General features: G+C 39.1%; 1 protein-coding gene across 7 annotated transcripts in view; it reads left to right on the top strand.

Moving 5' to 3' along the window:
• The window catches only part of MACROD2 (mono-ADP ribosylhydrolase 2), a 789,463-nt gene that overhangs the window by 702,157 nt on the left and 59,835 nt on the right, over nucleotides 1–27,471 (top strand). For 4 of the 7 annotated variants that reach the window (XM_015856727.3, XM_015856726.3, XM_085542410.1 and 1 more), the window contains exons 10-11: nucleotides 11,315–11,350; nucleotides 20,256–20,336. In XM_015856727.3, coding sequence (XP_015712213.2) covers nucleotides 11,315–11,350; nucleotides 20,256–20,336 — 117 coding nt within the window. The remainder of the gene's footprint in view (nucleotides 1–11,314; nucleotides 11,351–20,255; nucleotides 20,337–27,471) is intronic. The other 3 variants (XM_085542412.1, XM_085542411.1, XM_085542408.1) reach the window with 1 other exon arrangement.

Raw genomic sequence — 27,471 nt, 5'->3', positions numbered from 1 at the left:
GGTTAGAGCCCAACTGTGTCTGAATGGGAACTTTAAACCTGAGCTGTCCCTGTGCGAGAATGAATTGGAGAAAGATGGCTCTCACCGGAGCACTTGGGAAATGTTAGCCATTCATCTTAGGTTTCACACAGGAGGTTACTTTCTAGAATGCCAGAAACCTAGTAGATAGTAAATTTGTTCACACCCTTCCTATAAGCAACTGTGATTTATTTTTATCGTACATCATTAGAAATCTGTGTTAGGGTAGTGGGTTTTTTTTAATCAACCCTAACCTTCTCCTGTTTTATGTTGTTTTCTCTGACGTCAGTTCTGCTTTATGTGATAAGATCCAGATTTTAGTCTTTTTTTTCTTCTTTTTTTAATCACCCATTTCTGAAATGGCAGTCACTTAAATACTCCCCACACTGAGTGCCTGTTGGAACAGGCCTGTGAATAATGGGAAGCAGATCTTGGGTGTGTGGTGAGATTCTCAGTTCATTTTAAAGGACTATGTTGTCATAGTAGCCACAGTGGTTTTCTTTTTCCCTTTGACTTTTACTGGTAGTATGGATATTGTGGTGTTTCTGTCTTATCTCACTAGAACTAATAACTTTGTAATCTCCAGTTTGCAGTGATCTCAAAGCTACAGACATATTGAGTAATTTAGGTAGCATAGAACAGTGCCTAACTGTGTAATAATATTCTGGTATGAAGCACAGTGAACATTCACTTCAGACTGCATTCACATCTAATCTGGATAGTGTGCTATGTCTCTGCCTTTGGATGGAGGCAGAGTAAGCTACTGCAGCAGTTTGTCAACAAATTAGAGTATTAATACTGAACTTCATCACTGAAGTCTCTGAAATTCCAGATGAAAGCCTTTTGTTGTTACTACAAATGTAAAGCCCACTTGGGTTTGAAAGCCCCGGAGGCAGCGAGATGCTTCAGGTGTTGAAGCGTGACAAAACTAAAGGGGGAAAGAGGGTTAAAAGGGAGATCCACTTCTTTTTTTGAGTTGTCAAAATATGGCATTGTTGAAGTCTTGAACAGTGAGGGTCTAGCTGGTTAGATGTTGCAGTGTGTAAAGACTTGCCTTATGCTACACTGTGCGGGTGATTCGTTGTATCATAGTTCTGTAATTTTAAGAGCATATCTGTTCTCATGCATGTAAAGCTTTAACTTTTTTATTCTTTTCATTTATTTGTTTCTTTATTTTAAATCAAACTAAAACTGGTCACTTATACATGACTGGAGTAAGGCAGTGGTGATGGAAACCCTCTAATGTGCAGTAACATCCAGCAGTTTGCAGGTGTGTGACTGTGGAAAAGGACCATCTGATGCCCATGCAGGAGAAAGATGCTCTACTTCTCAGCAGCCATAATTTGGTATAGGCTTCCAAAAAATCCTAGGACCTATTCTCATAGACAATTTTCTCACCATTAATGATTCAGAATATTGATTTTGATATGCTTTAATAGTGCAGGTTTCCAGGACATGAGCACCTACTGACTGTTAAACTTGGAGCTTTAAAAGCACTGAGCTGGCTTCTAAAGTTTTACACCCGAGTCAGTGAAGGATTTCCTGTGTTTAGGTCAGTAGTCAGCAATTTGGGAGATCTGATTTTAATCTCTTGTAACACCACGGATGTGTGGTATGCTCTTACAGGAGCCACTTAGATGTGCAGCTTATGAGGAGAGTGGCAGAAAAGATGGGTACAAACGAAATGACTTTGATAGTGTCCCTGGAGAAAAGATCAGTATCTGCTTCTCTGTCTCAGAGGAGTGCCCTAATGATTGATGTTCAGGGTCAGGCTTCCTTTGCTGTGCTGAAATGGCACTTTTCTGCTTGGTACCACCACCACAGCAAATAGGTTGAAGTTTGCCCCATCATAAATTGTCTGTAGCTGAATGAGGAGGACATCATTAGCCATAGGTCTTAATTTTGATCACCAAAGTACTGTTTCTTTCTTTTTTCTTTCTCTTGTCAACTGGTATCTGCATTCAGCTCTAATGTAAGCTTCAGTAAGTTCTCCTCCTGTAGGGAACATTCCATCTCCCTTCAAGACTGGCTTCTTCCACAAAGGATTCAGCATGGTTCTGTGTCAAGGAATTAGCATCTGTCCACACCTTTGGCAATAAATTCCTGATATTTAGACTCTGGCAGGAACTGCCAAAACTGTTATGGCATTTTTTTTTTGTTTGTTTGTTTTTCAGTTATCTGAGCATTCACAGGAAGGAATAACGCTGTGATATTACTTGAGGCGTAGAGCAAAAAACACTGAGATGTTTTTAAATGTGCATCTCACATTCAGAAACATTACAAAATATATCTGCATTAATAGATGTGGACAAAAATGCTTATAAAGAAGAATATATTCATGGAGTTATATACATAAATAGTTATTACCTTAAACCTAGTGCATTAATAAATCCAAAAAGACATCCAAGTGCTTAAGCTAGTCAAGTGATAATGAAATGAAGCTAGAGTTACACCTCAGTGCATTAGAGTAAGTGGAATATAGATACAGGGAAATTGTTCCATTAGTTGAACATATCATTAGACTTATTTTGTGAGAAGGATGCCAAAGAAATTAGTTGAGTAATAGTACTGATATTAAGACAACTGCCAAGAGCTTTGTCATTTGCAAACTTTAAATATATAGGGGAAGAAGCAGAATTCTAAGTAATTTCGTATCTTAGAAGTGTAGAGTAGCTGTTCAGTAACAGAGCAGTTGTCAAAGCCTCAGCATTTCAGATCCAGTCTTAGTAAGCAGTAACCTGTACAGAGCCTCAGTCAAAGTCAACATGCTCTGATGGTAATGCCATATAAGCTTCAACTTAGAGTCAGGTTCTCATCCCTATAATGGCATAGGAAAGCATTATTTTAGAAGGAAAAGTGTCCTGATTCATATAGCGTGGAATCTCTGAGGTTTTGCTGAGAACTTCATGAACGTCCTGGTAGGGAAGGAGCGAAAATGAAAGGTTTTTTGTAGGGCAACAACCAACCTTTGGTGCTTAAAATCAATCACTGTTTTCACACATGAGGTGAGACAAATGGTGACTTATTTATTTATTTTTTCTTTGTGTTCTCTCTCTTGGTGGAATGAAATAGCCCAGACATCATCATCTCTTCAGCTGCATAGTGATATTCTCTCTGGTTAATCTGAGATGATGTCTCACTGCATATCCTTCAGGCAAATAAAATGTCCTTGCCTGTAATCCTGGCTCAGATATGTACTTCTTACCTCACTGGATTCATTGCTACTGGTATTAAGTGTGAGCTTTCCAGGAAAGCCAATGATATTTGTATTGTTTTTTCTCTTGAAATTCATTGTCTCCTCTAATAGAATCCTGCACAGAGCCTGGAATCCAGGCATTACTTGTATTGCTAAATATATATTTATAAGACATACCAGGAAAAGGAATGAAAACGTTCCCCTTGAAAAGCTGGACTTGCTAACATTTACCTCACAGTTACATGTGCTCCTCAGTTGCTATTCATGTGAGTAAAATTAAGCATATTTGTACACGGTTGTCAGCTGGAGGCAGAGGCACCTTATTTTTCTCCTGTGTCCTGTGTATAGCCAGCTATTTAGTATGTCAGATAGATAATCTTATAGAGACCTTTAGCAAATGCTTATTTTTCACAGTGACTATTGTATATTATGAAAAGCTTGTCTTAAATTGCAATGTTTAAAGCCCTTCTGAATCTACCACCTGTTATCAGTGGATTGGAGAGGGAAATATGTGGTTTTTTTTCTTAAGAAGTTCTTTAGGCAAAAATAATGTCATAAAAGGTACATACGATGAAGCTGCCCCGTTTCAGGTGATATTACTCTTACTAGTATAAACACAGTAACAAAATTACTTCACTAAAGCATCACTAAAATTGCTGAGAGATTTGCACTTTTATTAGACCAATTGATAGATGGAAGATGCAAGCTTTTAGACTGTGTCCTTTCAGTGCTAATTGAAAGGATGCTGAGCACAACAGCTTGTTCTTCTTTTCTTCTTTTTTTTTGTGAGCGATATCAGTTGGTGATGAGAGAGAGAGAGAAATTGCTTCTTGAAAAGCTTTCTCTCCCTTCTATTCCAGGTTATGACATTTAGTGCATTTTCTGCTTTTACCCTGCATGCCAGAATGCTACCCACCCTATCCAAAGCAATGCGAATGAGAACTACTGTTCTCTATTAATCTTTCTATTACTTTAGGAGGATGCGATTTGCAAATAGGAAGTTGTGCATAAATGTGCAAATATCTTCTAATTGCAGAGGAAATTCGTTGTAAAGAGATCTACCAGGCTTGGAATCAAATTGGAAACTGTCTAAATGCCTGAATGAAGGGCTTTGTATTAAAAAGGCAGATCCTTGCACTAATACGTGACTGAACTGTTAAGCAGAGCTTGTAATTGCTGTGCTAGTGTTGAGGAGCATCCCCTCTTCACTTAATATGGCAGAACCCACTGGGACTACGACAGGCCCCAGCGTGAGCAAAGGAATCATAAGTTAGCCTTTTGTAAGTCATTCTGTATCAAATGGGTAATTCATTTGATAAATTTTGCCTCTTTATTTGCATTTGCAATGTTCACAAGCAGATTCATTGTGTTAATTTGTCACCTGAATGGATTCCACACAATATTTTTTTCATAGGCTTTATTTTACTTCATGGATAGGTGCCAGGTGGCTTACTGGAAGTCCCTGATACCCTTTATTTGAGGTCTGGTCTGGGTAGGGGCTTGCATGTTAAGTCACACGGTTGTGGTTCACGACTGGTTCAGGCCACCAGGGCTTTAGGGTACAGGGGGGCTCAGCTAAGGGAGCCTGCAGGCCTTTGGTCTTCACCTGCCTGCCAAGGACTTGAGTCCACACTGCAGGGAGGTGGCACAGCCTTGCTGTTTCCAGTGGTGGTTGCCTGTCCCTCTGTAACACAGGATCCTAAAGAAGCACAGCTGCCTGAGCGAGCTGGAGGAGCCTGCACACCACAATAGGATGATGGCTTTGCTCTATTTCTCTCTTAGAGCACCTGCAGATTCTGACAGAGTGCACTCCGATGTAAATAGCTCGCTGTGAAATTTGTTCTCAATCCAAAAGTTTCATATAGCCGTAAGGCTTAGAATACCCATCCACTTCAAGATGTGTCTGAAACAACTTACCTCATAAAATCAAGCTAACTAAGGTCTGAAGGCATTCATAGAACTGTGAAACTAATTTTTTCTATTGTTTTTTGTCTTCATTTGCCATGGCAGTGACTGTGCCAGTCCAACCTCACGCTGAGGTTGCTTTCTTCGTCCTTTCTGCCAGTGTCTCCATCCTACAGATGGTCTGTAGGGGCAGGATGGTGAACAAGAAGCAGCTCAGGGGCAACTTTGGAGACAGAGACCGGGAGAAGGATCCCAGTTCCTCCTAACACATCAGCGGGTTGCCAGTCCCTTAGAAATGGTAGTGGGTAATTCTGATTCAGTCTGAATCACAACGAAGCTTCCTGGTATGATCTCTTCTGAATTATTTCCTGGTAGTCTGCTGACAGAGTACTGCCCTTGTATTTGGTTGTGTTGCAAGTATTGGTCACCTCAGGCACGAGGCTTAAATCCTCTGATTGTACACCGTTCGACACAGGCTTATATGGTGTTGTCTTCTACTGTATATGAGCTAAAGAAAGTTGTTTGCTTGCCTCTTTCTTGTTAGCAGCAACAGCACTGCTCAGATCACAGTATGGACAGGCAGTGGGTTATATAAAAGTACTGGGCTGCTGCGTGTGTTAGCAGTGTGGGAGAGGGCAGGGAAAATGATGAGTGCGATAACCACAAGGTGAGTCTGGAGCCACTATTTGCTCTCTCTTGCAACACAAGAAGTGCCAGGAAATATTCCAGGAAATGATGAAACAGAATTTATATAAAAAAGAAAAGGTAATTTCCTACCAACACGTAGTTAGGGAGTAGGAATGCTTGCTAGGTGCTGCAGACCCTGCAGGAATTAAACAGAGTTGAAAAGGAGATTAACTCAACCAACTGGTCCAGCAGTGGCTATTAGTCACTGTAGTCTATAAGTGATATGCAGAGGAAGAAGCTGGTAGTGGGAAGGAAAATGTTTTGCTGTTCTGTTTGGTCCTTAGCACATGGTTGCCTGGCAGAAGGAGGTGAACAAGCATAAGCCTTTTCTTATAATCTTTTCTGTATAATGTCTTCCAGGTATGAAATTTTGAACAGGCACCTTTTCTTCCTGCTGCCTTGCATAGTGTTGTAGATACCATGTAAAACAATGCAGATGCATTTCACATCACGCTCAAAAATACACCGTCTTCTCCGGACACTGCTGCTGAGTCACTTCATGTGCTTGAGTGCTTCTAATTGCAAAGGATGCCGTTAAATTTGTGTTTGTCTCATTTGATTGCCTGTCTTAGGTTACTGATGAGATTTTGTTAGAAGCTTGTATTTGCATGTGGTGACACATTTCTAAACCATAACATTTTGCGTGTGAATGCTACACTGGCATATTTATGGGTGAGAAATTCACTGGAACATTTTGGTAAACAAAACTCAGTTGTTTTAAGTATTTCAAGGCATGGAAGAAATAAGGAAGTTTAGAAATAGGTTCTTTTCTTAAAAAAACATGCGTATTTTTTGCAAAGAGGGTAAGGGAGAAGCATCTGGAAAATAGAAATTCAAATCTGATCCTGGCTGCGAGCGCTACTTCCTGCACTGCAGCTCTGCTGTCCAGTTCACCCACAGTGGGAACAGCAGCCGCTCCGTTGCCTTTGTAGGCAACCCGAGGCTTCATATGGGTATATGCATTTTACTGCAGATTGAGTGATATGATGCATAAAAGACATCTTTGTGGTGACAAAAAAAAAGAGAAGTGTAACTTCTTAGAAGGCTGGTACTATGGATTTCTATTTGATATGGCTTCAAAAGCTACAAACGTTTTACATTCAGCGAGGTTCTGGTGTTGTGGGACTGGTGTAACCAAGCAACATGGGAGGAAAAACCGCACTGATGCTGCAGTGAGGCCGGGATGTGTGGTTTATCAGTGGAAATTTCTGCGTAATCAAAACAGAGTAAACAGAATTTCATCAAACTTGCTCAGCACCAGGTGGGAGTTTATATAGCACCTGTTGTTCGGGTAAGGAGGATTACGGGGTACAAATGCTCAGAAGCTTTACTTCTCCTTCCAAAGCAGAAGGATGTGCTGCTTTTGTTGAGGATTTGCTCATTCTGAGAATATTCTTTTACAAGTAGATGTGATAAGAGTCAGGCCTTGTCTTGGCTCATCTCATCAGGCAGAAGTTTCCCAATCTGCCTTTTCTCAAAGAAAACCTTCCCATTTTCTGTGCCGTTGGTCAGTCGGTTGTATCAGGTCTGAGAACAGACTTGCAGGGCTCAGAGCAGCCAAAAGAGCTCATGAGCTCCTTCATTACTGTGAGCCTTGTGTGTACACACAGGCTTTGTCAAGCCCTGGGGTGTTCGTATGTGCCTTACTATGCTACCGAGCATCTTTGCTGAGATGGAGTCTGTACTCTATTATGAAGCTCCTGTCAGGTAGCAGCAGTGGTCCTATGTTATCCAAAAAAAAAAAAAAGTGATTTTTTTATTCCCACTTAAAATAGATACAGTGTTAGAAAGCTCGTCAAGCTGTTAATGTAATTGTGCAGATAGGTGGGTGATGCTGTGGAACAAAGTTTCAGAAAAACAAATGTGGTAAAGAGGAATAAGGACAGTGAGTGCTCGGTCTTTTCCACTGCAGGAAATCCAATATTGTCATGGCTTAGGCAGTTTGCAGTGGGCTGGTAGCCTGGTTCATGCTGCCACCCACTGCAAGATTTGACAGAAGAAGCTTTTCATTTGAGCGAGCAGAAACTGCCCTAAAATGGTATCCATTGTCTTGAAACTGTAGTGCCACACAGCCTCTGTTCTTCTAGTGGGATCTGGATGGGCAGATCATCAAGTAAGTCCCTGCTAGGCAAATGCTTGAGGGCAGGAATCTTTTCAGCCAGAACCCTGCTTTTATACAACATAAAATCTCAATGGGATGTCTGAGGCTCTCACTGCTGAAAGGTTCTATGTGTTTTGGACAGGTTTTATTTGGAGGCATCTGTATCAGTATTATAATCCCCATTTTGTCCCTTCCGTCTGTTGTACTGCTCTGCCCATCCCATTGCTCTGCTTGCCATGGTGTATGTATGCAGGCTACAGAAGGGAGAGGTCTGATCCCATTGTGTTCTCCCAGCCCTTCTCACAGTTGTGTCCAGTCTTTGCAGCTATGCTTGCATGACAGAGGCAGCTGAGACACGTGGGTAGGATGGAAATCAGGGAACAGCAGGAAGTGCTAAGAAGATGAGCAGATACTAAAGGATGAGATGAAGAGGCTGAGGAAAGGGAGAAGGAGAAGGCAGGAAGGAGCCATCGGTGTGCAGCACTGCTGGGGAGTGCCCAGGAGCTTGAAATGCAGGCCCTGAGTACAGACAAAACAGCAGTTTGGAGCAGCTTGGAGCTGGCTCTGCTGTCTGAGCTCCACAAGGCATGCATACTTAGAAATGAAAGGTGTTTGGATAGTGTAGACTCTCCCTGTGCTAACTTGAAGAACAATGCAAATAGAAGTATGAGCAACAAGGAAGAGGTGGTTTAATGGCTTTGGGGATTAGCAGCGGTATTTAGAGCCTTTCACCTCATTGTTCTTAGCATAAATCTTAACACAGATTGATGATTTTAGCCATCTGGCTTGCACTTGCTTGTATGCAGTGGCTTGTGAGACAGAGAAAGAACCTGACCAGCGAGACAAAGGAAAAAAAATATGTATATGACAGAAGGTGGTACCTCATTCTCCTGTGCCAGTAGGAGCTGGTACAGTGCAATCATTTTGTTTCACCAAGTTCAGAAATTAACAAGGGAGAGGGTAATGAAGAGGTAACTGACATCTCTTGATACACGAATATACCACAAAGCCTGTAATTTATACAAATGTATGCATACCGAGCAAATTGCACTCAAATGCAAAGCTCTCTGATCTTTTGAGATATAGTTAACCCATGTAATGTGAGAGTTAGAGGGCCAGTTTCAATCACAGGTTGATTCTAAATTGTAAATAATTTTATATGTGACTGGAAACTGTTCTCCCATATATCACCTATTTAATACCTTGATTTTATGAACAATATGTGAACTAGTAGCTGGAAAACTTTGTGTCTTTAAATGTATGAAACGTTTTGGATTCGATGTCTTCCTTGTCTCCTAGGCATTCTAAATACTGATATGATTTGCAATGATTACTGGCATCAAAAACTGACTCTTGGGCCCTTCTCTGTTTTTACTCAGTTTTGTTTTGGGTCTGACAGACTGGTTGGCTTTGGTTAGAAATATGCATCACTCTAGAAAGATTCTTCTGCAAGGGGTAAAAACACGCATAGGGAGCAAGAGAAATAAAACCTAGTATTACAGATCTAATCTAGTAATCTTGGCGCACTTGTTTAGTCCTATATTCAAATGTATAATAGCTTTGGTTTAAAAAAAAAAAAAAAAGAAGAAGAAGAAGGAAGAAAAAATTTATCTGCTTTTATTTCTTCACAACCAGTAACCCAGAAATTGCCTGTAATAACATACTTTCAGGAGAAAAGCAAAAGATTTTTGGATAGCGATTCCTAAAATAATGTTTTTCATCCAAAATAATTGGTTTTGGCATAGAGTTCTGACAACTAAAGGTGGTGTTTATCACTTTAGCTAGCCACACCAAGGTCAGTGAAAGAGATCACTTTATATATGACAGAGAAGCACTTCCACCAGATGCATTAGTTTTTTAAGAGTAAGAATTATAGACACGGGAAGTGACTGGGGAGTGCTGTGTGCCAAAAGGAAACTCAGATTTGGATACAGGTTGGAGTAGAATTTTCAAAGGCACCACAGTGACCTGGAGGTCATGTCACAACATGAGCAGGAGCCCAGCTCCCATTTCTGGAAGTGATGTAAAGTCTGTGCTGCCTTTCAGTGAGAATTAGGTCCCTTTTCCCAGAAAAAAAAAAGAAAAAGAAAAAAAAAAAAAAGAAAAGAAAAAAAAAGCACCAAACAAACAAACAAGAACACAACAACCCACAGCACTTAGTTCACAATCAGTTCACAAATGCTGTCTTTGACTCTTTGTAATTATATTGCATAATGACTACCTCTTAATAACGCCAAATTTCTTGTTTGTGTCCATTATCACCAACTTCGAAGCTATTTCTGTTGCTCTGGGAATTTTATATTCCAAGTCACTTAGAACTACAATTCAGAACTTCCAGAGAAGAATGGCTGATATATGAGCGTTAGGATGTTATATTACGCTGATTTAATGTTGTTTCTGAGATTAATTTGAAATTTTATCCTGTTGGCTTCATTGCAGACATTTCCATGGGAAGAATATGTTATTGGAAATGGATTAATGAATAAGCTTTGTCTTAACCAACTACTTTCTGAATGGTTGGTTGAAAAACGTTGGGACTGTTTCAGAGTCCTGGTTCTATTCAAGTCAATGGCGGGATTCCCACTGGCTTCCTTCAACAAAATTTCTCTCTTCTTGATCACAAAGGCTGCTTATCAGAGCCCCTTAAAGTTTCTGTGTACAAATAAGGGTCAGTGTGCCTTTTTGAACTCCAAAGCAATTGTTTTTAGAATAAGAAGGAAGAAGGTCAAGTATGCGGCAAATTTATTCAGTCCTGATCCTTTGTGCCAGATTGAAGTGTGCTCAGGAAAAACGTAACTTGTTGTCCTTTAGTGTCTTCTGAAAGTCCTGCTCTGCCAAGCAGATGTATTGAATCTCAGTGGAGTTTGTGTGTAAAGTTCCAGTTTTGTAAATTGGGATTTAAATACTACTGCTAGTTTCCATCGCCATTGATCATAGTACTGCAAACTCCTTAGGGTTCAAATGTTGTCATAACATGCACATACAGAACTTTGAAAGATGCCATGCTTTAAACAGAAATTGTAGGCTCACAGAACTTGCACTTGCCCAAATTCTTTTCAGAGGGTATAAATACAGTCCATAGACTGAGGAACTTAGCTGAGAAACCTCGGTGGTCATTGAACTCTCCACTGGATGACTAAGGCTCTGGAATGTTGTTTTAATCAGATGTTAACAAGGGAGATCTTTTTTACTCACTCCCACTACTCCTCCTAAAAAAAGTCTCATGGTATGAAACTACTTTATTACCAAAGTGTAACTTTTCGCAAAAGGAACCTTTTTCCCATCTACCTCCAGATTTCCCTAAAAAATGTTAAATGAGAGAAGGCAAACTAAGATATGTACAGTTTGAATAGCAGAATATTTTATATTGGATGTTTCCTGATTTTTATTGTTATTTTATTTGACAGATGACAATGAAGAGACTGAAATAAGTGAAGAGACAGGTGAGTAAACAATATTTTATGCTCAAACATGTAACTTCCGTGAAGCATGAACCAAACTGGAAAGGTTCTTAAAACAAATCGCCTTGGTTGTGATATGCAGTGCCAATCATTGCTAATGTTACAAATCACCTTTGGTTTTTAACAGCATGGGGAAAAGGATTCCTGATAGTATATAATGCATATTAAGGATGGCTGAAAATAACTTTTTAGTATCATCTTTTATGAGCTTTTTTTTGTTAGTATCTAGTTTGAACATGAATGAGAAATAATTAAAATTCTACGGTCTGTTTGTAAAAAGGTGTGGATACAGCAATTCTTGAGTCCTTTGCAATTGTGATTAGTAGCTGTGGTTTGTTTGCAATGACAACAGTAGCAAAACTATCCAGCAAACTCTTGAATAAATGGAATGTGATTGGATGATATTTCAAAGAACTCATTTCCACGTTGTCCACAAATTGACTATTGGAGTTCTCATCTTGCTACCACTTGCCAGTTACACATCAGCCAATTTTCAGCTCATCTAATGGTGCAGTTGTTCAGCCAACTCTTTAGAATCTCAGAATGCTGCAGTATGTCGTACAAAAAGCTATACAAAAGCGTATTGTATACACTGGATGAGAAGCTACAAGATATGGTTTAGTAGCTTGTGGTAGCAGTGGTAATGGGAGGATGGTTAGACTAGATGATTTTGTAGGTCCTTTCCAAACTTGTGATTCAATGATTCTATGATTCACTGTTCTCCCCCCATTCCAAAAGGATGTGTTACATGTTTTTTCCGTGGACTGAAGTCAAAATGATTGCCTATATTTCCCTTCATCCTTTTCCATGTCTCTCTTGAAGGTTGTTGAATTGTTAGCCTTTTGCCAGCAGTCAGGGACTTTTTTTTTCCTTAATAGATGATAAAGAGCAGTACTAAAATCACATCAACCAGCTCTTCCACACATTCAGGTGAATCCCATTTCACCTAATTAGTACACCTAGTTCCTTGAATCTATTGTTAGCCTAGTGCCTTTTTGCTGTTCCTATTCTTCCTAAACTCCACTTGTACATGTGGGACATGGGAAAGGGCTTTTCTCATAAGCCGACCACCTCTAACTTTCATTCTGTCTATTACTAGGTTGCCTCCTCCGTTCAGCAGCTGAGAAATACTTTGTCTGAACTAGCTTTTGCTCTTGGCATGTTTGTAAGATCCCTTAATGTTATTCCCAATGTTCCTACCTAGTTTTAACTGCTACTGGTATGCAAATTCAGCCTTTCTGATTCCATGCCTGGGTACTTTTTTACACTCATTTTGTGTCACCATATTGTTGTAGTTCCTTGACCTAAATCATAGAATATCCCAGGTTGGAAAGAACACACCAAAAATCACTCAGTCCAACTCTTGGCTCCATACAGAACCACTCAAACTTCAAACCCTATGTCTGAGAGCATTGTTCAAATGATTCTTGTGCAAGTAAGCCTTCTGCTGACATCCCATCTTTCAGCACAACAAAGACAGGTTGTTCCTCACTCATCAATTCCTGGACATCCTTCTTTGTGCTATCTCCTTGGGCCATTCTGTCTAATGAGCAGGAAGGTCCTTACTCGCTCCTTATCTTCCCATCCTTCCCCTGAAATCAGTCATCTCATATTTCTCAAAGCCTGACTTTTTATCTCTGGCCATGCCTGCTACTAATTCTCCCATGTTTGAGAGTAGTAAATCAAGCGAGGTATTACTCCACTTTGTCGCTTCTAGAATTTGTGTTATGAAATTGCCATCAGTACATTCTAGGTGCTTCCAGTGCTGTGTTGTCCTCACAGCAGATTCCTTCAGGGTTAAAATTTCATATGAGTTCAAAAGATTTCTTCTACTGTCTGAAGAGAGCTTCATCTGCTTAATCTTCTTGATCAGTCTATTTGTAACAGAATCCTACCACCATACTCTGCATTACTTTCTCTGCTGACCTTTATCTAGAGGCTTTCAATGGACATCTTCTGTTTCTTAAGAGATATCTATGCAGTGAAGGACCTGCTTTTAGATGTAGCACATCTCTCCCCACTTTTCGTCTGTGCCTCTGCTTCCTGATCACTTGTACCCATCTGTTACAGTGCATAGATGTGTACTTCCTCTCAGGTCTCTGTGACCCTGATCCCATCATAGCCCAGTGAATATGATGCATTGGAACTTCCAGTTATTTGTATTGTGAAAAGATATGAGATAGGGAAGGGAAGATACTTGGAAAAAGGCAGAGGTATGCTAGCCAAAAAACAGAGGTAAAAGCTCTTGAAGCGCTGCGTTGGCTGCTTAAACTGGCAAGAATGTCCTGAAGACAAATGGATTATGATGATTTATGCAACAAGTTAATTAGCTTAGAAATTATAAATTCTTTAATAACAGTGGATATGCATAAATGTGCAAACATGGATATACATACATAGTTATGTGTTACTGTGATGGATTAACGCATTCTTTTATGGCTTTCTGGACTGTTGGTTTTATTACATATAATTGTAATTACTTTTTGGTGTCAAGATTACTGGATAGGAACTTTCAGAGATTTTAATGCAATTAGTGTGATTAATATAGTTGTACCATATATACATAAAAGTAGGAAAATGAAGACTGTCATTATACAATAAACATTTGCCAAAGATTACCCTCAGCTGAATTTTCAGTATTCATGTAACATTCCCAGTTTCATTTTTTACAGTAATCATGGCATGTATGTTTTTATAAGTCAATTATTTTGCATTTTTTCTCTTGTTGCTTTCATGGAGATTATGCAAAGTACATAGTTTTATTTTTAAACATTTAAAATTACCATTAAAACGAAGTGTATTTCCACTCAATAGCCAATCTTTTCTTTTTTGCAAAGTAAATAAATCTTTCTTTTTTATCCTTCATTAATTTAGGTGAAACTACATAGCTGCACTCAGAAATAATCACTGAATTAAGTCATTTGAAGAAGATATTTCCCCACATACCTGCTTCCTTGTGCATGTAAGACAGATGAGATCATGGTTTATCTCACAGGCTTGTTTGTAGGGTATGATGGACATCAACATGTACTTAGTTAAAAGAAGAAAAAAGGTAGAACTTACAGATTGAGAGAAAAACAATTTACTAAGAAAGAAGAGTGAAATAACAGTAAATTAAATTTAATTAATTAAATTTAAATATATAATAAATAAAAAATCATTATTATTATTATTATTATTTAAGCAGTAAATTTAAATATATGTATATATTTACAAAACAAATGATGCACAAAACAATTGCTCACCACCCACTGATACCCAGCCAGTTCCTGCTTAGCAACAGCACCCCTGGCCGACTTCCCTCAGTTCTGTAGTTTTTTCATATGATGCCATTTGGTATGGAATATCCATTTGGTGCAGTTGGATGGGCTGTCCTGGTTCTGTCCTCTCACAGTTCCTTGTGCCCCTGCAGCCTCCCTCACTGTCAGGACGGCACAATAACCTGAGGAAATGAAATGTCCTTGGCTCTGTACAGCACTGTTCAGCAGCAACTATACATAGCTGTATTGTCAACATTGTTTTTCTCCTAAAGCCAAAACATAGCATTATGCCAGACATAATGAAGAACATCAACTCTGTCCCATCTGAAACCAAGGCGGGATATGAACTTCTTAATGATCATAGGATGCATTTGCAGAATGTATAAGTGCATATTTCATATCTGCTCTGAGAGCAGTTTGGGGTTTTGGTTTTGTTTTGGTTTGGTATTTTGTATATTCAGATAGCTTTCAGTTTGAAAGAGTTCAACTTTTCACAGTTCCGAGGGAAAAATTGAGTATCAAGATCTAGTTGCCACTTCAGGTTATTAATTGAGTAATCATTCTTCATTCCATTTGACTTCATGGGCCATGACTCCAGCAGATGGAATCAGCAGTTGGCACTAATATTGATGATCCTGTTTTGTTGAGCTGTCCACATCCTGTCTGCTTCGGAGTTATTTCTCCAGTTCTTGTGCTTATAATAAATAAATAACTAAAATAAAAGCCAGTTTTTTAAAAAGTAAAAGAACTTTTGGGTTTGTGGAGAGTGCATGTTGCAAACTACATATGTGTGTAGGACCTCGACAGAGATCCCGTATTCTAAATTTCAGCTTAATCTCTGTGCCTACAGTTTGATGTTGGTTAGGTGTTTCTGAAGGGCCAGTGTCTAGCCAAAAGAAGACAGAGAGAAGCAGAGGGACTTAAATAAGACATAGATTCATATCTGCACCAATTTCAGTGTGAAGAACATGGTAGAATACTGCAGATTTTACAGAACTAATTAAAACTCGGTGGCAAGAGAGAAAGGGAGAAAAATTGATTTTGGTTTGGTGTCAGCTGGTGTCGGTGGGAATATGTCCATTAGATGCTGGATTAGAACTTGGGTACAGCTAAAGAATAGTCTGGGAGTAAGAAGTAACACATGACCTTATTAAGTGTGCCTTATTGAGTGATGTACGCATTATGAAAGTGTTGTTCTTGTGTTTCTACCACCCTGAAGTACAAATATCTCCTAATTTGCAGAAGGGCCTTTCTTCCCATGTTTCCTGTTCTAAATAAGTAGTTAAATAATATCAATTGCATGTCTGACGAGTAATCTCTATTAATATCTATGTTAATACTGTAAAATCAAACAGATGTGAATGATCATTTTAGTGAGTTAATTACGTCACTGCATATTTTGGATGCACTAGAATAAGGAAAATATTTAAAAGTAATTATAACCCAGTCTTAGTAAATGTGCACACTCAAGACTACTCTTCTAATAGCATTTAACTTGTGAGGTTTTAACCCATGTGTTTGTTATTTTGGATGCTGTTTCTTGTTGAAGCTGCTAGTTTAACTGCACCACTTAATTCAATGAGCTTGGATATTAATATATTTCATACAGTTTGCTGTTAGAATGGCTTGAGCCAAAAGAACAGATTTAGTAATGCTGGGTACAGACTTACACACTTCTAGATCTCAGCTTTATGAGTAATATCCTACGTAAGCAAAGAGAAGGACTGGATGACCTAATAGCCTTCCTTTAACTTCCCCGTTTTAATGCTGCAGAGTCATAATGCATAATGCTTTGAGCTCCATTAATGGAAGATTATTCTAAACTTTAACTTCAGAAGGACTTGGCTTTTATATCCATAACTTCACATACCTATTCGTAGAAGCGTGCAAAATAAGCCCTAATACTGCCATAATTATGTGCGCAATTGCAGTGATTGCATCTGGAAATTACAGAACCGTGTGCTATTATGAGAAGCATAGTCCAGATACGCAGTAATGCTGCATTATTATGCATTGACATAAGTTAATTCTCTTACCATAAAACCAAAACAAACAAAAAAGGACCACACACACATACACACAAAAACTACCTCATGCAAAAGTGTTTCAGTTCTGAAGCTGTTTTCTTCTCTTTGGCTTCAATCCACATGTTGTACCAAGGCCTTTTGACCTCACCTGAGTAAATGTTGCTACCCACCTGTCATATTTCTCATTTAGTAGTTGTTCATACATATTTCCCTGCTGGTTATGCCGTTTCTGTCCTAAGTATCCTACTTAGCCCACCAGTTAGTTACTTCAGAAGTGATAGGCTGCTCTAGGGTGTCAGACCAAAGGATCTCATTGACTCTATCAAGAGAAGCCCAACTACAAACAATGATGCATAAATACTCTATTTCCTTGTACATTCCACTGTGTACACGCTCACACAAACTTGGATACTTTTTACTTTGGAGGGAGACTTTCTCTTTTCCTAAATAGGAAACACTTGTTCACAGCAAGATTTTGAAACTCTATGAGAATTTTGGAATAGCTTACTTTGAGAGAAACTGTCAGGCTTAAGTGGTTTCTTAACCCTCTGAATTAGCCTAAGAGTAGGAATGATATCTCCCAGTGTTAGAGCTCAGAAACCCGATCATGATTAGAAAAGCTTTGAAGGTGATTGGTTCAGACACCTATGTAGGTGTTCTGTTTTTAAACAGAAGTTGGCAAGCAGGATTTCATAGTATTTGGCTACTTGCTCTGACAGACATGCACAGTACTGTAAAGCACAAACAGTGAAGAGCTGTATTTTGACCACAACAAAAGTCATTGTTTTGAATCCCTTTCTGTCTCTAAAATGAGGGAAAGCTGCTAAATAAATAAATAAATAAGCAGTGAAATTGCTATTGTAATCTAATTCTGCTTGGATAACACCTCTGTGTCCGTTAATGAACATGAAAAGGTTCTATATGGAGTGCAGAAAGACCATTTATTTTGAGATGGTAAAAGCCTCCTCCTTTTCTGTCCATGTGCTGACAATTAAGATATTGGTTATACTAACTAATGTGTTCAGATACTCCTGAAAGACCTGTCTGGACACTTGCACTTAAGCTTGATTGACATTTGACATTTAGGCTTGGAGGAAGCCTCACAGGTTTGCTAGGTGATAAAATTTGTCACTGGAGGGGTGAGTGTTGACTGAAATCCTCCTATTGGTTTGGTCCCCTGATGTGAATCATTGTTAAACCAGAAGGGAAAAATAGCAGGTAGTGCAGAGTGGCATTAGAACCAAAGAGGCCATCCATCAATATGGTCAATTATAAATATTCAGGTTACTTTTAAAGAGAATGGGTGAGTGTTGGCAGGTTTAAAAAGCCTTTAAAAGCCTGGTTATTTTTCAGGATCTCTCTTTTGCACTGAGTTTCTTGCTGAACATCATCATTGCTCTTGAGTAACCTCTGTAAAAGGTTGACAAAGTGTGTATTTCGGTTTTTTTGCCTCTCCTTTTCCCCACAGTATTACTTTACTTATGGTTGTTTCTGTATTCTCACCTGCCTAGAAATAAATAGTACTTTGATTTCATCTAAATACTGAAATTGCATCCCAAATTCAGATGAATAAATGTAATGACATGAACATGGTCCTCTGTGAAGTGCTGTCAAGAAAGGTCTATCTTCCTGATGGCAAGCTAAACATCAAAGTGTGTTCTACACCACTTATTCACTGATCTTTAAAGGCCCTTCATGCTATGAACTAAATGGAGTTGTATATACAGAAATTCTGTGCTAGAAGCAATTTTTAAGGACAACATTCAGTTTGGGCTTTTAGACCTAAAATGTAATGTTCGTTCCTTAGAATTAAGCAAGTAGAACAAAATTGAAGTGCTCCCATGCTGATCTCCATTTTAGAGCTTATTGTAATTTCTTGCTATCTTCTAAGTTCATAGCTGCTCTTTTAGGACTTACAGTGCAGCAGAGAACCCAGGTTTGCAGGAGAGCAGTAATGTTTCTGAGTAACTTTCTGGGTTCCATGTGAAGCCAATGGTTTCTCTCTCAAAAGAACATAGCATTCCCTTTCACACTGCAAGTTCAGTTTTCACATCCTTCTTTAATTTTACTTGTGTTTGGAAACTTTTAGCACTTCAATTCTCTGTTTGTGTAGGATATGGAAGGGTAGTATCTATACCTGTCGGCAGAGCTGAGTCCCTTATGAGGAACTGTGCATTTTGTTGCTGAGAGCTTTTTACGTATCCAGCAACATAGACAGTAGATGACTGTGTGGGGTATATACAACAGCAGAAGAGATCAGATAGTTCAGAACATTAGGCAATTCATAATAACGTGTAAATTTTTTCCTTCTTCTGTTGTTGTGTTTTTTTGTGTTTTTTTTTTTCTAGTTGCTAATTAGCTAATTGATTGGAGGTGATTCTTGCTTTCTTTCAGCATGGTGATAGGGCTAAATCAAGAAAGGCCACGTGCTTTCCTAAGTTATCTGGTTATGAGTATTCAAGATGTCTTTTCAGCGTGCATGTAAAATCTGTTATCTTTAGGTTTCACCCTCTGCCAAGCCCTCAGCTGGCCATGAGAACTTGGGAGGTCTGGTGGAAAGTCAAATGACAAAAATGCATTTTCCTATTGCTGCTAAATAAGTTCAGTATATGCAGTGAACTGAGTTTTATGCATCTGCTGTTCTCTGCTTTCAACCTAGAATTTGGTTAAGCAGCTATTTGAAGAATATTCTAATTTTAATAGGCCTTCTTTCATTAAACATCTTAATTTACAAATACCTTTTATGATTAATTTCCAGCTTGGCCTTCCTCCCGTGCTAATGGGCTTTCTGTGCTACCACTTTGTACTTACAGGTCTATCGTAGCAAGCAAATGGCAACTTGATGTTTATGTTAAGATGACAAAAAATCTGATCAAGTTGTATGAAACCTCTTAATTTTTAAAACGTAACTATGTAATTTTACGCGCTGTGAACTTCTGTCACTACAAGCAGTGGAAACCTTTAAACTTCACTGCATCAGTTACTCTTTTACTCAGAAGGATTTCCTTTTCCTTCATCATCCTGTTGCTTTCTGCCTAATGGTTTGGAAGGCCATATTTTTATTTTTTTTCCCCTCCAAACAGAACATTTCTATCTCATAAAACTTTCATTTCCTTAACTTTACCTTGCTATCAAACTTGATTCCCTGCCTCTCCATTTCATTACCCATTTCAGTCAATATTCATTTGTTTCTGTGTTATTACATTGAATGGAGAATTGAGCTGAGGGGGAATCATTTCACCACAATTCTATAATACAGTTTAATATATATTACAGTAAAAACTGCCTATTAAAAATTATAAACTTTTCTTTTCCTAAAGATATTAAGAGCCTGTTAAGAAGTAGGTCGTTTTAACGTGATCTTTCTTCCCTTCTGTCACGGCAAAGTTAGGCAAGGTCCAACTGAAAGATACTTCTTATGATCCTTTTCTAGCGTGTGATTTAGTAATTAATTTTCATAAGAGAAAGATAGACATCAGTCACTGAATGGAGTACCGAGATAAAATGTACTCACAGTTGTGATATCTTGTGTGGTAAAATTTGATATGATAACACCATTTCAAAATAACATATTTAATATTTTCTTTTTATATTTTAAAGGATTGGACCAGAAAGGCCAGCCTCTGTCTCCCACAAAGTGCAAAGCAGAGCAGGCTGAAGACCTACAAGATGATGCTGAAGGTAGGTGGTCTGACCGCTTTTCAGAGCTATTACTTAATTTTACATCAAGGGAGAATGGCACACACTTGGAAAGTTCCTTCTGGCCTCGGTCATGAGACTTTAATTCTTCTGAGGTATATTTCATCTCAAGTTAGATTTAGATTTACAAAAGCAATTTTTACTGATTATTGCTGATATAAAATGGAAAAACGTTGCTGTTTTATGTATGTTCTGACTTTACATAATTAATAATATAAAATGTAACGTTGTGCAGTGTTTGCATCACGGTCATTGCTTAAGCTGCTCAAGTAAATCAACTACCCACAGCAATACATGGAACAATAAAATTCTTGTTTTCTTCCTCTACAAGAGAATTTTACTGTGTCCCTTTCTACTTCACTTATGGTGTATATGGCTTCAGACCTCATGCGTTGTACTACATATTTCCATGGTCAGAAGTCACAGATGCTTACCATTATGCCTGTGTTGTTCTGAAAAGTGCTTTCCTGCATTTGAGTCTTTCTGAGCGCAATCTAAAATTGGATCAAAGTGTCTTTCCCTAATGCGTATCTCATTGGTAGAGTTGCTAAAAGATGTTAACATCAAAGATGTAATTTTCAATGTAGAGTTTGACTTTGCTCTTCAATTTGTAGAAGAACAAAATGCCCAAATGCTGGAGAATTCCCCCTAGGTGAAATAGTTAAAAGGATGAACCTTAATCTTTAATCCATGACAGTTCCTTATCATGGATTCTCTTTGACCTAATGTTCCTTAAGTGACACATCTTATTCTGTACCTCAACCGGTGGCTCCATGTTCTTCATCATTTTGACCTTGTGCTGTGCTTTCAGCTCCTAAAATATTCTGACTAGGGTGTAGTGTGAGTCATAAAGAGCAGAAAAATGTTAACATCTATCACTTTAAGTAACTGCTAGTTACATCCTGTCACTAACATTGTGACTGGTTGTTAATGGCAAGTACTTAAAGCAATAGCTGTCATCGCCTGGAAGGTGTGGGGGGACCCAAGAAATCTCATCCTGACTGTTCTTCGTTTCTTTCTTGTTGCACTAAAGCCAACTGAAAGTAAAATACCAATGTATATTTGGAGTGGAGAATTCTATGATGACAAACCGCATGTCGATTTGTACGCAGGCTAAATGGGGTGCGGGATCGTGGTGTCGTTTTCCATATTCCTAAGTATTCCATAAGATATATACTGATGTGTGCCTAAAAGCCTTCATTGTGTCTTAAAAAATAATATCAAGAGAGGCAAAAAAAGAAAAAACTAAAGAAGAAGTTGTAAACTTTTCTTTCCATTAGAAATGGAGCTGATGTTATTCCACTGCTTCCTTGGTTTACTGAATTCCGTCTCCTCATTTGCTATTCCTGTCAGTGTTTTCCTGGTGACCTACAGTTCACTTCGTAGAGTACAAACAAACGCACTGGAAGGATGGAGTAAATAGCATGGCAATAGAATGATTGCATTACCCTCGAGCTGTAAAATGTCTGAACTCCTTGAATTTGATGCCGTACAGTAGATTTTTGCTGATGCAGAGTCGAGGCCTGTAACACATAATCACTGCTGCGGAATGTAATCTGGCTGGTGACAGACTCCTCTTCTCCTTAGGCAGAAATCAGGTCTGTAGTGTTCAGGATTGAAAGCTTCTATTTAGACTTGAACAATGTGCAGGGGGAAAAAAAAAGAAGTAATTAAAGTGTTTGTTGAGGGGGGAGAAAGCCAGATCAGATCTCAGCAGATTTACCTGTGCCTATGTTTTGAATAGCTCCAGACACTGAAGTCCTACAGAGCTGCAGAGTGGCCGGAGTCTAGTGTAGCACACCTGTGGGTTATTTCCATTTAAGTAAATAGGATTTGCACGCATTTGTCTGAGAACAGAATTTAGTTTCTGTCATTCTAATTATTAGCTGTTGGTTTTGGCTAATTAAAGGAATTGCTATTGTGGAGCTTTGAAGATCAAGAAAGCTGTGTATGTGTGACATGAACCAGAACTCCATGACCACGTGACTGAATGATTTTGTTTAGATAGGTAGGGATCTGGCTTCCCTTCCAAGAGGCTGCCTTTATTATTTTATTGTATTTTGAGGGATAAAAAAAAGAAGGATTTGGAGGTAGCTAATATATATAAGCGGCCTCAAAACTCAGTAAAGCTGATCTCTGGCTGACGCCAACTTGACTGAAGTTTCCTCATGGTGAAACTGAAGTGCTTTGTGTTCTGAGTGTTTGAACCTTCAGGGAGTTTGTATACTTTGTGTACCAAAAATTAATAAATAAATAGATAGATAAAAGCTTTAGCAATAAAAGCTAGTCCAAAGTGACTTAAATTTAACACAAGATATTATTTTCTCCTTGGTGCCATGACTAGATATAAAATATTTAACAAATACACACTAAGGCCCAGGAAGAACTAAATGTTTTTTATCCTCCTCGTTGCTGCCAGCATTTCTTTACACCAAAGGTGGGAATACAGCTTGCTGCTTTTGCAGCCTACTGCCACACATACCCTCATGGTATCCTGTAGAAACTAATCCATTGAGTTCACTAATATTCCTCCAATAACATTTTTTTGCTGCACACCAAGATGGTTCACTGGCTAGGGGTAACAGAGCAAAACCTTTCCAGTGCATCTTAAAATCTGTGCAGACGATCACAGAAAGTAGGCTCCTTCATTTCTGCCCTCTCTGTAATCAAGGGAAGTTGAACAAGTGGCTGTATGTAAGGAGCTTGTTTTGCAGTAAGCTAAGATAAACACTTGACATGCTAATGAAAGCAATTTTGTACAGAACCTCTGAAGTATTAATGGTGTCTGTTATAATGCTATTAGATATATTGTTCTCTGCATTTGGTCTGTTGATAGTGAAATGCAAGTGTGAACTGCATAGCAGATTCTCCTGTCACTTGCTGTATTCAGTAGTTTTTCATTCTAGTGCAGGTTATTATCTAGAGAAATGAATGGTCAGGATACATGGGGGGATCATTCTTTACTGCCAGGTTACCTGCAGCATTTCAGGTTTTACATGTGCAAACATGCAGAGTCATTTAACTATTTCTTCGTATATTTTCCCTGGGTCCTGCTGGCTGGAAAAAATAAGCCAATGGTGATTGTGCCTTTCCCATAGTCAGGTGAACTTGGTGAACTCCGAGGTGAGTAAAATATTTCTGGTACTAAAGCAAATTTAGTGCGTCTTCAGCAACTTCATAACACTGTCATAAAGTAATGGCATAGACAAAATGGAGATACTTGTCACAGCATTGCAGTCATGAGATGGCAGTGATGCCAAAGGTCTTGTTTTCATCCTTTCGATCTCTACCAAGTAACATCAGACTCTCTTTAAAGAAGGCTAATGAATTTCAAAGTGTTCTGTCTCTTTTTCTCTCCTAACAGCCTGCTATGTGGTCTGAACAGTGAAATGTATGCTGTAGATTTTCTTGATGCTGGGAGAAGCAAAACTATTTGCCCTTTTGTTTCTTTCTGGATTTCTCAGTGAGATATAAAGTGGAGCCTGTCCAAGAGCTGCACCGTCTATTCCCTCCATGGTCTGCAGGTGATCAATATTGTATCAAAGATGACTAACACAGCCAATAATAGCAGCATAAATACCAGATCTTTCTCCTCTTCCAGGAGGAAGATAATCAATCCATGCAGCAAAAGCCATTGCTATGCCTTCCCAAGGTCAGGATCCTGCTTGTTTTCTTTTGAGGGGTGTGAAGACAGAGCTGGAGCTCTGCAAGTTATCTCACTTCAGCTTTTCCCTTGAGCTTCTCCCACAATGAAGTGCTAAGTTCTTTCTGATAGATTGATAGGCTGTTGGTCCCTCATGATCCCCTTATCTGAGACCCAGTGTATGTGTGAGGAGCAAGTATGTTGGAATTGCTCATCTGGGATGAACTTTGCCTGCTTTCTGTTCACCTGGTGGGAAGGAGAATGGTTTGATAGATAAGCCAAGCTAGGAGGGTCAAAAGGAACACAAATCACCTTGATGACAGTTGGTAGAGTTTGTTCCTTTGCCTGATAGGGTCACTGCACTACTGACCTCCCAGCTTTCAAGGGCAGCATCAGGTTTTCAAAATGCTGTTCATCAGTGTTGGGACTTCAGGGCTCAGTAGCAAGATCTTGCATCACTCTGAATCAGTTGTACTGTGTCTACAGGAGAAGTCATCCATCTGATTTGAGTGTGTAGTAGAAATGAGTCCAAGTAGAGGTGCATCTTAGCTGAACAGTGCTGTAGTTCAGCAGGTCATGGCTGTTAGGAAGGATGCTCATTCTAAGGGGAGCACCCTCACTCCGCATCCCTTTTCCAAGAAAGATTTGTCAATTGACAAAAAAATGCATAGTTTTGGGACTAGCTAATAAACTATTTTTACAGCTTAATCCTTCAGTTGCAACATTAGTTTAAGACTTCTTCCTTCTTTACAGCACAATTGCTGCAGCTTTGCTGCTTGTTGTTGGCTTCATAGGGAGGAGGATATAATAAGTGCAATGGCAAAAGTCATAGAATCATTGAGGCTGGAAAAAAACACTAAGATCATCTTGTCCAAGCCCAACCCAACCCCACCAAACCCACCGACCATGTCCTTCAGTGTCACATCTTCACAACTCTGGAACACCTCCAGGGACGGTGACCCCACCACCCCCCTTGGCAGCTGTGCCACTGCCTCACCACTTGTTGGGAAAAGAAATATTTCTTAATATCCAACCTGAAAAGATACTGAAGTCAGCAGTGCTGTGGCTTTTGCTGCTTCCCTGGGGTTGCAGCGGGTGTACATCTGCCATGTGTTACTTCATGTTCAAAGCGTCTTTCCTATGTTCCTTACAACACTATGTAGAACCTGATTCTTGGTCCCTTTAAGTATGGATTAATATTAAGCAGATTTGACTTCTGATTAAGTTTTAAAATTGTCCTTGTTTTGTAGCAAACAATTCTTTTAGCATTTGAGAAATTACAGCTACGTTTCTTCCTTGCATCCCACAGGGTAGTAATATTCTTCGATAAATTTCTGCTCCGCTTATAGTGAAAATGAACATGTAGACATATAATTATCCTTCAAAAACACACACTCTTGTTCAGCATTAAAGTGCTACTTCTTATTAAGATAGCTTAGAAGTTACCGCATTCCTTTTGCCACCGAACTAAGCCCTTAAATAAAATTTCACATTAAGATAAAGTACTTCAGACAAAGTGAAGCATGTGTATCAAACATGTCTGTAAAATGTTTCACCTTCATATAGACTGGTTATATTTAAAGTGATGCCATTAACCCTTATCCACTTTGGCTGATAGATTCTTTTTTTCACTCCTGTTTTGAAGTCTGCCATCTGTCTTGACTGATTACAGCTCTCACAGTATCAGGTGATCACTTTTCACTTAGCCAGAGGAAAAAACAGGACGTTATCTGTGTATTTACTTGTTATTTGCTCTCTGAGGAAACCCTTCTTTGGAGATTCTTTTCGTTGCTGGAGAGGCTACTGCCATTGCATTAGGTTGTCTTTTAGGTTTCTTTTAGCAGGCAACTGCATGCATATGTAAACTGTAGTTGCAATTCCTTTCTCATTTCTAATAGCAGTAAAGCAGTGTGATTGTTTGGGCCCAGCACAGAAGGCACAGTCATACCCTTCATTTTGAAATGCTAATGCAAAATGGTGCCATAATTGTTTTGGTTCATGTCTTATGCCCTCTTAGCAGGTGTGGTCTCCTACATGTCTTCCCTGTCCAACCATATAACCACTATTACATTCCTCCACCACACAGTCTCAGGAATGGTATGCTCTGGAGAGCTCAGGCTCCCAGAAAATGCCTGCTTTTATTTGCTTTGTTGGAACACTGGCAGATTGTCAGAATTAGCGATGATCAGCATCTTGGGCAATGAGATTGTAGATAATTTATTGCCTGGTACCTGTACTGCAAAATCTGAGCTATGGTGTGTGTCACACAACAAATTACATCCAGCAAGAAACTAAACAGCCTTGTGTGATGTTTGCAGAAATATTGTGGATTGGGATAAATCTTAGCACAAGCAAAGCATTTCACTTGGCTCTGAAACTGTGGTCCCACATGTTGCCCCCTGGTCCTTCCCTATGCTGGGAGATGTACCATGGTGCTGAGTTACCTGCCTTGTGATCCACAGAGGAGTGAGGTTAGGGAAACACATCACAATTGCGGTGGGCTTTAGCTTTTGCTCCCGTATTTCCCAGGACGCTAAATAATGAAATACAATAGTGTTATTTTAAACCCCTGAGATAATCCCCACGATCTGTAGCTCTCATTCTTTTCCCACACTCCCCAACAATGCTTGACAAAAACACTACATGAAAATAAGAACCTGTTATTTATTACACTGACAACTTGGTGAGTCTCGGTGTGCTGATGGAGAGTGTTCTGGGCTGCATCTGCAGTGAGGTAAAACTGTTCATACAACAAGTCTCATAACTCCATTAAACAATTACTGCTGATGATAATTATTACTAACCCTTCTTTAAATTCACCCTAAAGAGGTTCCATGCAAGTCGTGTTTAAAGTTGACTTTAAAAATTGTGATTTAATTAAAAGAAATGAAAATGCAAAGCAAAAACGTTTGATAACCTCAGGCCACGGCCCTAATGATTTGTTTTCATACATTTGCAGTTCTACCATGATGGCGTTTGTGTGTATGTTCTTTTTGTTTTATGTCTGATATCATTTTCCTACTGGAGTTGTCTGACAGTGGTTGCTGGCTATATGAGCTTGAGTGTCTATCCAGATCCATGTGTTCTCTTCTCACATCACAGGAGTTTGTTGAAGTCAGCAGATCTGCTCCTGGGCAGAATGCAACAGCCTATATTTTTAATTTTCTCATTAATTAGTGTCCCTGTTATTGTGGAAGGACCTTCACATCATTAGTGCGATTACCGTGGCAATGTTTTCATGCTGCAAAAAAGACAGTTCAGAACTGTGACATCTTTTATCTGCCAGATCTTGGTTTGCATTTGTCACAGAAGTGTGGCCCAGCTTTGAGAGAAATTTTCAGGCCAGACCATGGGAGATTTGTATGGCTGCAAAGCAGAAGCCATGTGAGTATGTAACAGGGTGAGAACTGGAACTCGGGATTGTGATGCATACACAGATATGTGGGAAGGACAGACGGGTTATGACTCTCAGAT

The sequence above is a fragment of the Coturnix japonica genome, chromosome 3 (genome assembly GCF_054131305.1).
Source record: "Coturnix japonica strain WE chromosome 3, WE-NBRP24, whole genome shotgun sequence".
In the NCBI taxonomy this organism is placed as follows: domain Eukaryota; kingdom Metazoa; phylum Chordata; class Aves; order Galliformes; family Phasianidae; genus Coturnix; species Coturnix japonica.
The sequence above is the reverse complement of the archived record's forward strand: the minus strand, read 5'-3'. Positions and strand labels throughout refer to the sequence as shown.